The 12,197-nt window shown below is 41.9% G+C and overlaps 1 protein-coding gene across 2 annotated transcripts in view; it reads left to right on the forward strand.

The window, feature by feature from the left end:
- Nucleotides 1-12,197, forward strand: part of MYO5B (myosin VB) — a 690,137-nt gene that overhangs the window by 297,922 nt on the left and 380,018 nt on the right. For both annotated transcript variants that reach the window (XM_033934618.1, XM_033934625.1), the window contains exon 6: nt 2,091-2,234. In XM_033934618.1, the coding sequence (XP_033790509.1) occupies nt 2,091-2,234 (144 nt within the window). The remainder of the gene's footprint in view (nt 1-2,090; nt 2,235-12,197) is intronic.

The raw sequence follows: 12,197 nt of genomic DNA on the forward strand, positions 1-12,197 counted from the left end.
GTCTCACCAAAGTCTTATACAATACCTCCTTTTTCCTAGAGGCCATACCTCTCCCTATGAATGCTAACATCCTTCTAACTTTCGCCATCACCTTTTCGACCTGTTTGGCTACCTTAAGATCATCACATACTATCACTCTGAAGTCCCACTCCTCTTTCATGCACAAAAGTTCTTCATCCTTAAACTGTACCATTCTCGGGTTTTTGTAGCCCAAATGTACGACCTTACATTTCTTAGCATTAAATCGTAGCTGCCAAATTTCATTCCTTAAGCTTTGCTAGATCTTTCCTCATTTATTCACACCATCAGGGTTGTCTACTGTATTGCAGATATTGATATCGTCCACAAAGAGGCAAGTCTTACCTGAAAGCCCTTCAGCAATATCACAAAAATGTTAAAAAGAACAGGCCCAATGGTAACATCCCTTTCCTCAGAGAGATCTCCATTGACCAATACCCTCGGTCGCCTTCCACTCAACAAATTCCTGTCCCAGTCTGTCATGGGGTCCATCCTGAGGGCACTCAGTTTATTTATTAGATGTCTGTGTGGAAGGCTTTGCTAAAATCTAAATACACCACATTTAGCACTCTCCCTCTATCCAATTCTCTGGTCACCCAATCAAAGAAATTGAAAATGCTAATAAAAAAACCCTCAAACCATTGTGCCTGAATGTGAGGACAATACAGTATATACTCTAAAAATTGCAATCAAGGGTAATATATTTCTCAAATTATTTTCTAAAGAATAAACTTCATTGTAATATCATTTCTCTATTAATAGTATAAGCTTGACCAGTACTTGTGCTTGAAAACAATTACTGCAGGCTCATTTCTCATAGAATCTAGCTTCTGCACACCACATATGATTAAAATACTGCATTTTCATCATACCCATTAGAGCATGGAAGGTCTTTAGAATCATCCAAATAGTATGCACACTAGAATATGTATAATAATTTAAATAATGAAAGACTATATTTTTTTCCTCTAAGCAAAGTAGCCTCTGCACACATGAATTTATGCTAATGAAAACTGAAACTAAAAGCCACAGTGCTCTTTCATTGGCTGACTTTGCATCACATTTGGAATGACAACTTATATATCTCCACAGAGGCTAATTTCTAAGGAGCTTATCCCAAATTTACAGCCTTTAATTCCTGCTAAACTTTTGTATCAAAAACATTTATTTGGAACACTCTGTTTACCATATAAATTACTATGCAAGATCATAACTGCATCATTTGCAGTCACATCACATAAAAAAGAATGCAAAAAGCAGCTCCCATTACTGTCCAGATTACCTTACAATCTCTTGTGGTGTAGTCAGGGCAAAAGTGATTCCCAGTTCTTGCCCATATCAGTTCTACTCTCAAAATGGCTGCCATGACTACTTGTGGCAGTCTCATGAGATTGCCACTAGAGGTCATGACAGCCATTTTGTGAACACAGCCAGCATGAGCAAGAGTGACTGGAGACCACCCCTGCTCTGAATACAACCCTAGAACACCAAGGATTGTAAGGTTAGGGCTGAGGAGGGCTCCTAAAGGTGGGCAGGGGGAAAAGGCAACTCCTGTTTGGAGGGGAAGAGAAAGGAGGGAGATAAAAAGGACAAAATATTAATGTTCAGCTTCTACCATAAACACATGGTCAGTTTTGACTGAAACTGAACCCATGGCTGTAACCAAAACCTAGCAGAAAAGAAATTCTATGTCAAGTTTGGCACTGAGCTGAAACCAAAATTTGGTCAACCTATAGTTTTGGAATCTTATCAAACTGGTGTAAAAAAATAATTCAAAATGATTTCCTGAAAACTATAGGAGAAAGAGATAAAATACATTGGAAAGATCCTGGATCACTCAGGATGCAATGAAGAGTTTGAGCTTTGGGGGAAAAATTGGTTGTAGGGACTATGTAACTGATAATTCAAAGCTTGGTCCATTTTTATTTTCTTTTTTACTGAATGACAATGTTTCAATATACTTTTCTATTGCCTGGGAATGATCATATTGTTTCAGACTGAATAAATTCAAAATGTCCCTTCATAAGTACATAACCGCTCATACTGAGGCTGCTGATCATTTCTTCTCGTAGGCGATTGGCAACGCGAAAACAACCAGAAATGACAACAGCAGTCGCTTTGGGAAATATATTCAGATTGGCTTTGACAGAAGATATCATATCATTGGTGCCAACATGAGGACATATCTGTTGGAAAAATCCCGAGTTGTATTCCAGGTGAGTAGTAACACAGTAACTGATGGCAGATGAAGACCTGCACAGTCCATGCAGTCTGCCGAACTAGGCGGCCAGAGCTGCACCTGCCAATCTCGGCAGGTTATAGTCATTCAGCCACATATAGGCAGTTAAATATGATGGAATCTTGGGGCAGGTTCATAGACAACGGCGCGAAAGACAAAGGCGCACGCCGACAACTGAGCGCAAGACGGAGGCGCGCGCCGAAGAAAATTATAGTTTTTAGGGGCTCCGACGGGGGTTTTTGTTGGGGAACCCCCCCACTTTACTTAATAGACATCGCGCCGGCGTTATGGGGGGTTTGGGGGATTGTAACCCTCCACATTCCCTAAAAACAGGGAAAAAGTGAAGTTTTCAGTAAAATGTGGGGGTTACAACCCCCCAAACCCCTCACAATGCCCCCACAATGCGGCACGATGTCTATTAAGTAAAGTGGGGGGTTCCCCCCCACATCCCCCTGTTGGAGCCCTAAAAACAGTAATTTTGAGTGGCGCGCGCCTCCGTGCTGCGCTCAATTGTCTGGGCACGCCTTTGTCCTGACACCCTTGGGGCAATATATGCAAGTCAAAAAAACTGAATGCCGGATTTTCTGATGATCTAGATTTCGGGACCCTTTAAAATTGCGCTATCCAGACTCATCTCTCTCTCTCACTCTCTCTCTCTCATCCAGTGTTTCTCCCTGCCTCCCCCTCTTCTTGCTGCTGTCCTCTGCTTCCTAAGAATGGCCGTATAGATGCTGATGCAGGACCATGTTCCTGCATGCATTGCTCCTATGTCTGCTGGTCCCACTTTCTCTGACGCAGGACTGGCAAACCTAGCAGTGATGTGCACAGGATCATAGTTCTGCGCCAGCATTTTCACAGCTGTGCTTAGGAAGCCGATTTCAGCAGCTAGAAGAGGGTAAGTGTGAAGGAGAGAGAGAGAGAGAGGCTGGACAAGAATATAAGAATGGCCTTACTAGGTCAGACCAATAGTTTATCAAGCCCAGTAGCCCATCTTCACAGTGACCAATCCAGGTCCCTAGTACCTGGCCAGAACCCAAAGTGTATCAACATTCCATTCAGAATCCTAAAGAATAGCAAGATTCTGGAATCCCAAAGAGTAACAAAAGATTCCGGAACCCCAAACAGTAGCAACATTCCATGCTATTGATCCAAGGCAAGCAGTGGCTTCCCCCTTGTCTGTCTCAATAGCAGACTACGGACTTGTCCAAAACTTTTTTAAAACCAGCTACTTTAACCACTGGTGCGAAGGAAGCAACAGCGAGCGAGAGAGAGATGCTGGATTGGGTGGTAAGGGAGACAGATACAGAGCGAGATGTTGGTTGGGTGGGAAAGAGAGAGAGAGAGAGAGAGAGACACTGGATGGGGATGGGGGAGAAATACAGATGGGGTATTACTAACAGTATTTAACTTTCTAGTTTCACCATTAGGATGTCTTCTCCTCACCTCATATGATAATGGAGTGATATGCAGACTTGATCTTCATCTGCAAGACATAGACCATAGAGGTTTGTTTGGCACTGGCCTTAGTTCCCCAATACTAGGGTTGTTCTTTGATTAACAAGTTGGTTTGGACTTTTTCTTAAATAACAGACCTTGAAGGGAGTAAATAACATGAAATAGTATGGTCTTACATCCAGCAAAAGACCACCTTGCATTTTATTGAAAGCATCAGATATGCTTATGTTATCATGGTAGTACACCTTTATCAGAGCATCCTCTATGTCATGCATAAGGAAGCTGGATTGTTCTATTTCCTTATTCAGTCCTGGTATAGTATAGCAGTGTTTATAAGAGATTTCCAAACCTGGAGGAAACACTACCCAGTCGGAATTTCATGATATCTTCAATAAAAATATAAGGTTATATATGTTGCTGCCATCACATGCAGATTTATCTCATGTGTTTTCAAGAAAACCTAACTGATAAAAAGTCCTCCAGGAGAAGTTTGGGAATTATTGCTCTACAATAATGTTTCATCAAGTAATCTTGGATCTTGTGTTTGAGACCCTTTTGTCAGGTTCTTTATCTGGCATGCTTAAGAGATGGGATTTAAGGCAATAAGGAGATGACTTCTTTGGATCTGCCCCTGCAAGGTGTCTGGCTAGTCTGAAAAAGTGACATCCAGGAACGAAAGGGATATCATATTCTAGTCCTGTTGAATATACCAGAGAAAAGTCAGATATTCCAGAATCCAGGTTAGCGCTCCAAGGAGAGATAGCAAGGTTGGATAGAGATTGGCACCAGGTATAGTTAAATCAAAGAGATGAGCAACAAAAGCGGGAGAAACACATCCACTTTTAATTTTAATATCTCTTGTTTTTCTCTGAAGTGTTGTATACTGCAGTCTTCTTTTTTATTCTTATGCGATCTGATGATATAGTGTAAAAATAAAACTGTGTGTAATTTCCTTGCTAAGCTCTAAGGAATAGTAAACAGACCCATATAATGGAAAATAATCCTATTTAGCCATTTTCATTTTCTTAATTTGTTCAATTTCACAGTAACCTACTTCCCTTCTGCACTTTTCTGGCCATTCTAATCCATTGTTTTTCTCACTAAAGTCTAATGCAGACATGATAAAGCTTTGAAATTGAGAGTGTTTTTTGTTTTAGCTTCATATGTTTCAGTCATATATTGCAAATAATGTATTTTTGATCACTAATAGGGTAAATATAAGAATAGCCTTACTGGGTCAGATCGATGGTCCATCAAGCCAAGTAGCCCGTTCTCACGGTGGCCAATCCAGGTCACTAGTACCTGGCTAAAACCCAAGGTGTAGCAATATTCCAGGTCTTCCCCCATGTCTTTCTCAATAACAGACTAGGGACTTTTCCTCCAGGAACTTGTCCAAACCTTTCTTAAACCCAGCTATGCTATCTGCTCTTACCACATCCTCTGGCAACACGTTCCAGGGCTTAACTATTCTCTGAGTGAAAAAAAATTTCTTCCTATTGGTTTTAAAAGTATTTCCCTGTAACTTCTTCGAGTGGCCCCCTAGTCTTTGTAATTTTTGACGGAGTGAAAAATCAACATCAAAAAAGAAGTTTAAGCGCTATTCTATAAACGATGCCTAAATTTGGGCGCTTTTTATAGAATATTACATTACATTACATTAGTGATTTCTATTCCGCTTGTGCCTTGTGGTTCTAAGCGGATTACAAGTTAGAAGACTGGACATTTCCAGTATCATTGTAGTACATGTAAACAAGAATGCGTCAAGTTACAATTGTTATTCTGGACTTTTCCAGGAGAAATTGATAGCAGATAGTGATAGGTTGTTTAGACGAATAGAGATAATATTGTCCGGATTCTGTTGTTTAGACGAATAGAGATAATACTGTCCGGATTCAGGTGTTGTTGGTGGTGGTGGTAGGGTGGTCATGAGAGCATTTTCTAATATTTTTGTGAGGTTATGATGATGGGAAGTGTTTTTTGAAGAGATGAGTTTTGATTTCTTTTCGGAATACTTTAGTGTCTATTGATTTGGTCAGTAGATTGGTGATAGTAGTATCGATCTTTGCTGCCTGTGTCGCTAAAAGGCTGTCATATAGTTTTTTTCGTCGTGTTCCTTTGAGAGGGGGGTGAGTGAATAGGCTCTGAGTTCTCCTTAATCTGTGTGAGAGGTTACGGTGTATTCTGTTGTTTAGGTAGCTGGGTGCTGTTCCATGTATTACTTTGTATAGTAGACAGTAGAATTTGAACTGGGATCTTGCTTTTATTGGTAGCCAGTGTGAGTCTATGTATGCTTTGGTGATGTGGTCATATTTGCCTAGTGAGTAGATGATTCTGAGGGCTGTATTCTGAACTGTCTGTAATTGTTTTATCATGTAGTTTGGGCATGATAGGTATAGGCTGTTACAGTAATCTACAATACTTAGTACTAGGGATTGTACTAATATCTTGTATTGATCTTTGTTGAAGAATTTTCTTATTTTTCTTAGGTTACGTATTGTGAAGAAAGCTCTTTGGATGATTTTGTGGATTTGAGACTGCATTGTGCAGTTTCTGTCTAGTTGTATTCCCAGGATCTTGAGTGTACTTTGCATTGGGTACTTGATTGTATTTACTTCTAGTTCTGTGAGAGATGGTTTTTTTTCCTTTTCTAGTAGTAGGAATTTAGTTTTTTCCGAGTTTAGTTTTAGTTTATGACTTGACATCCATTTTTCTACCGTTTCCATTATTATTTTCAGGTGGTTTGTGGATAAGGGGTCTTGAATATTAAAGGGGAGGAGGATAGTTATATCATCTGCGTAGCTGAATGATACTGTGTTTAGGGCATCTAGGGTTATGCCTAGGGATGCTATGAAGAGGTTAAATAATATGGGTGATAAGGTGATCCTTGTGGTACTCCACATGGGTTTGACCATGGGTCGGATATGTGCTCTTTTGATTTGACTTTGTATGTTCGTGTTTTGAGGAAGCTTTGGAACCATTTGTGAACATTACCTGAGATTCCTATTGCGTCTAATATCTGGAGTAGTGTGTGATGGTCAACTAGGTCGAATGCCGCAGAAAGATCGAGTTGAATGAGAAGCAGCTTGTTTCCTTTGCTGAGGTGTTGTCGGGCAATGTCTAGTAGTGATACCAGTAGAGTTTCTGTGCTATGGTTGGATCTGAATCCAGATTGTGATGGATGTAGTATGTGATGGTCTTCAAGGTAGTTGGAGAGGTGTTGTGCGACAAGGCCTTCTGTAATTTTAATGTATAGTGGGATTGAAGCGATTGGTCTATAGTTTGCAGGATTATCTATAGGACCTTTGGGATCTTTTAGGATAGGTGTAATTATGATTTCTCCTAATTCCGGTGGGAAATGACCTTCACTTAGTGTTGTTTGAAGCCATAGTGTGAGGCTAGCTTTAAATTTGGTGGAAGCTGTTGCTAGTAAGTATGAGGGACAGTTGTTCAAGTCACATGAGGATTTGCTGTATTTTTTGTAAAGCCTGTTCAAGTCTGACCATTGTATCTTTGGGAAGTTTGACCATATCCTGTCTGCTGGGATTGCTTCATCTGTTTTGGGATTGATTCGTATTTCTTCTATGTTGATTCTTGAATTGTTGAATGTGGATCTGGTTGTGATGATTTTGTGTTTGAAGTGATCCGCTAATTGGGTGGCTGTGGGAGTTTGGTTTCCTTGGGTGGCGAGAAATGGTTTGGTATCAGTGAGATTTCTTACGATGTCAAAAAGTATTCTTGTGTCTGGTTTTTCGGTGCTGATGAGTTTGGAGTAGTAGTTTTTTCGTTTTTCCTTCAGTTTGGTATTGTATTGTTTGATTAGGATTTTCCATTCATCTTTGATGTGATTGTGTTTTTGTTTTTTCCATGTCCTTTCTAATTGTCTGCATTTTCTTTTTAGTTGTAGAAGTTCGTCGTCGAACCATTTATTAGATGGTCTGTCTATTTTGTTTATGTTTTTTTATTGGAGCTAGTTTGTTTAGTGTAGATTCACTGAGGGTCCGCCAACTGTTTATGAATTCTTTGGGGTTGTTGGGGTCGATTTCGGGGTCGACTGTGTTCCAGAATGTGTGAGGTTCTATTTTCGGTCTGAATTTGATGAGTGTTTTCTTTGGGATGGGTTTGTTGTTATTTTGAGCCCAATTGATGGTGAATGAATATTTGAAATGGTCTGACCATAGAGTAGGGTGCCAGGACCCGTTTGAGATGTAGATGTTTTGTGTGTTTTGATTTGGAGATGAATAAGCTGCTATATCGAGTTGATGACCTTTTTCATGTGTGGGTTCTGGGTTGAGAATTTGATAGGATAAAGTGTTGAGGTATGAGAGTATATCTGTTGTTTGTTTGGATGATTGATCTTCTAAGTGGAGATTTAAGTCTCCGAGGATCAAGTTATGTGTGGAGGAGAGTGAGTTCTGGAAGATGAATTCTTCAAGTTCTTGTTTTGAAGTGTTCCATTTACCTGGTGTAATGTAGCAAATAAGACAGTTCAGGTTTCCATTGAGTGATTTGTCAGATATTTGGCAGGCTAGCAGATCTAGATAAGGGGTGGAGTGCTTGGTTAGTACGTCGATGTTGAAATTGTTTTTTGTTATGATTGCTAGACCTCCTCCTCTTCTGTTTTCTCGACATACTAATTCAAGTTTATATCCTTTGGGGCAGAATTCTGTGATGCTTGGATCTGACTCAGAGGTGAGCCATGTTTCGGTTAGGAAGAGACAGCCTAGATTGTCTTTGGTCAGCCATTCTTTGATTAATTCTGCCTTTGGGCTGACGGATCTGATGTTCATATAAGCGCAAGCAATTGTAGTGTATTTTGTGGTGGGTGTAGTGGTTGTATTGATAATAGTTCTTGGTGAGGTTTGGTATTTTTGTGTGTTTGAGTTAGGTTTTGGTGGGGGTCTTTTTCCCCAGATGGTGGGGATGCTGGCTTGGCTGGATAGTGGGCATGGACTTAGCGTTCTAGTGGTATGCAGTTTTCTGGTATGTTGAACGGGTCTGTGTGTTGTTGTTAGGATAGGGATGGTTTGTATTTGGTAGCCTGTGGTTTTCCATTTTGCTATAAATGTGGCAATTAGTATGAGGGCTAGAATGAGGTTGGGTGTACGCAGTGCCATTATTTTATTTTTTTTTTAAATATTTGTGAAGACTGCGGTTTAGTAGTTATTTGAGTTGATTGTAAGAGTGGATGTATGGGTTGTGTTCAGAGTACGCTGGAGAGGTGGCTGGAGAGGCAGGGGCTCTAAAAGAGAGCAGAGTCCTCCTGCTTGCACGGCGTCGGGCGGAGGAAGGAGGGACAAGATGGCAGAAACTTCCTCCTTCCTCTGCCTAGGAAGTCGCTGGGTGGGGGAGGTTTTCGGTGGCCCTCAAGGGCTGAAGAAAAAGTCCGACTCCAGAAGTCGGTCTGTGTCGGCGATCCGCGGTTGCTGGAGAGGCAGGGGCTCTAAAAGAGAGCAGAGTCCTCCTGCTTGCACGGCGTCGGGCGGAGGAAGGAGGGACAAGATGGCAGAAACTTCCTCCTTCCTCTGCTTAGGAAGTCGCTGGGTGGGGGAGGTTTTCAGTGGCCCTCAAGGGCTGAAGAAAAAGTCCGACTCCAGAAGTCGGTCTGTGTCGGCGATCCGCGGTTGCTGGAGAGGCAGGGGCTCTAAAAGAGAGCAGAGTCCTCCTGCTTGCACGGCGTCGGGCGGAGGAAGGAGGGACAAGATGGCAGAAACTTCCTCCTTCCTCTGCCTAGGAAGTCGCTGGGTGGGGGAGGTTTTCGGTGGCCCTCAAGGGCTGAAGAAAAAGTCCGACTCCAGAAGTCGGTCTGTGTCTGCGATCCGCGGTTGCTGGAGAGGCAGGGGCTCTAAAAGAGAGCAGAGTCCTCCTGCTTGCACGGCGTCGGGCGGAGGAAGGAGGGACGCCTGGGCACCACAGCTAACTTTAGGCATGACAATTTGCAAGAATGGAAAAGTGGTACAAGCCTTCACACGGATGCCCCTTATTTTATAATCTTATTAAACGAATAGAGACCACTCCAGTAACATAGCATACATCTATTACATACGAAGGAAAAAAAGTCTCAGATTCTGCAGGGAAATCCCATGTACCAATGGAGCGGGCTGAACTTGCGTTAGTGCCCCTCTGAACCATTACATTACATGACATTACATTAGGGACTTCTATTCCGCCTATACCTTGCAGTTCAAGGCGGATTACAAAAGAGCTAACTGGACATTTCCAGTGAAGTTACAACAGTTTTGGGGGTTTTTTTGGTTACAAGGGAGGAGAGGTACCTGGATTAATTCCGGAAGAACTTGCAAATTGGATATTAAATTGACTGTACGTTACTGTGTGATATAACAAATAGATTACAGTTAGAGTACAAATAAGATTACGTTATATTTCAGGGATCTGAATACCTGGTTGGTGTTTTGGGGAGGAAGAGATTATTTAAGTGGAGGTTTTGGCGAAAAATTTATCTAGGAGGAGGGGGAAGGGTTGAGTTAAGATATCTGGATACATTTTTTGAAAAGTAGGGTTTTGATTTCTTTTCAAAAAGTTTTGAAGTCGCCCGTTGCCGTCAACAGGTTGGAGATGGAGGTGTTAAGTTTTGCTGCTTGCGTCGCCAGAAGGTTATCGAACATCTTTTTGCGCTAAGTGCCCTTGAGTGGAGGGAAGGCAAAAGGGTTTGGAGTTCTTCTTTGTCTTGAGGTGAGGATCTGGTTTAGGCGGTTGTTTAGATAGGGGGGGGGCGGAGCCGTTTAATGCTTTGATTAATAGACAGTAGAATTTGAATTGAATTCGTGCTTGCATAGGTAGCCAGTGAGAGTCTAGGAAGGCAGTTGTAATATGATCATATTTTCTCAGGGAGTAGATCAGTCTGAGGGCAGTGTTTTATATAGTCTGAAGTTGTTTTATCATGTTGGCAGGACAAGGTAGATAGAGGGAATTGCAATAGTCCAGTAGACCTAAGACTAGGGATTGGACAATTAGCCTGAATTGTGCTGGGTCGAAGAATTTTCTTATTTTACGTAGATTTCTCATAATTAAAAAAGCTTTCTGGGATGTTTTATTGATTTGGGACTGCATTGTGCAGCATCTGTCTATCGTTACTCCTAGGAGTTTGAGTTCGGGCTGTATTGGGTATTTGGTCCATCACAGGCAAAAAAAACCCCTTCTTTTAAGTATCCAATTAGAGATGTAACATTGAATACACTTTTTCAAATATGCTTAAAAAAATATTTAAATGCCTTTCAACAATCTATTGGAAGCATCTAACATTAATCTTTACATGCATCAATGGTAATAAATTGCTTTATTGAGCAGTAAGGATGAGGTGATGATCTTCCCGACAATAGCCATCGTTTCAAGGCTCGAATCGCCGCTGCTCTAGGGCAAGGATCAGATCCAAAACAGCGTTCCCGACTTGAACTCGAGTCCTGTAGAAATTCAGTAAATTGGCTCAGTGGTTAAAGCTACAACCTCAGCACCCTGGGGTTGTGGGTTCAAACTCACGCTGTTCCTTGTGACCCTCCATTGCCCCAGGTGCATTAGATAGATTGTGAGCCTGCCGGGACAGGGAGGGAAAAACACTTGAGTTTAATAAATTCATGTAAACTGTTTAATAAATTAATGTAAACCGTTCTGAGCTCCCTTGGGAGAACGGTATATAAAATTGAATAAATAAATAAATGTCAGGAATGCCTCTGATCTGCCTGTGACGCTCTTATTTCTGTGCCCCCCTTTTTGGCGCTGCGTGCAAAATTTAGGCACAGGTTTTTGCACCTAAATGTGCACACACTAAATTACTCTAAAATCAGCAGTGAGTCGGATGACAGAAGCGGCCGCGGGAGACCCTTGAAAAAGCACCGGTGTGCGAAACATGTCTTTTTCACAATGACTTTGCCCCTCTGTTTCCTGTTGTTCTGTGTTGGTGCCGCTTACCTGGTCCATTTGTGCCCTCGATCCCTGCAATGCGTCTTTAGGTCCTGTACGGGATGAAAAAGGACCTAAAGACGCATTGCAGGGATCGAGGGCACAAATGGACCAGGTAAGCGGCACCAACACAGAACAACAGGAAACAGAGGGGCAAAGTCATTGTGAAAAAGAGCCCAGGACGGAGTGGGAACTAGGAGAGCAGGAGGCGCAGGGGAAACAGGCAGAGGACGTCACACACACACAACAGGAGGAGGACGAAGCTCAGGAGCTGGCAAACCATGAGGGAAACTACAGGAATACCAAAGTACAAGGGAAACAAAAAGAGAGGACTAAAAACTGGGTCTTAAACTGCCTATACACAAATGCTAGGAGCCTGAGGGCCAAAATGGGAGAACTGGAAATCACAGCCAGCAATAAGGACCTAGACATAATTGGAGTCACAGAAACGTGGTGGACCGAGGACAATCAATGGGATGTGGCCATACCAGGGTACAAACTATACAGGAAAGACAGGACACATAAAAAGGGTGGAGGAATAGCGCTGTACATAAAAGACTCCATACCATCA

The sequence above is a fragment of the Geotrypetes seraphini genome, chromosome 1, assembly GCF_902459505.1.
Source record: "Geotrypetes seraphini chromosome 1, aGeoSer1.1, whole genome shotgun sequence".
In the NCBI taxonomy this organism is placed as follows: domain Eukaryota; kingdom Metazoa; phylum Chordata; class Amphibia; order Gymnophiona; family Dermophiidae; genus Geotrypetes; species Geotrypetes seraphini.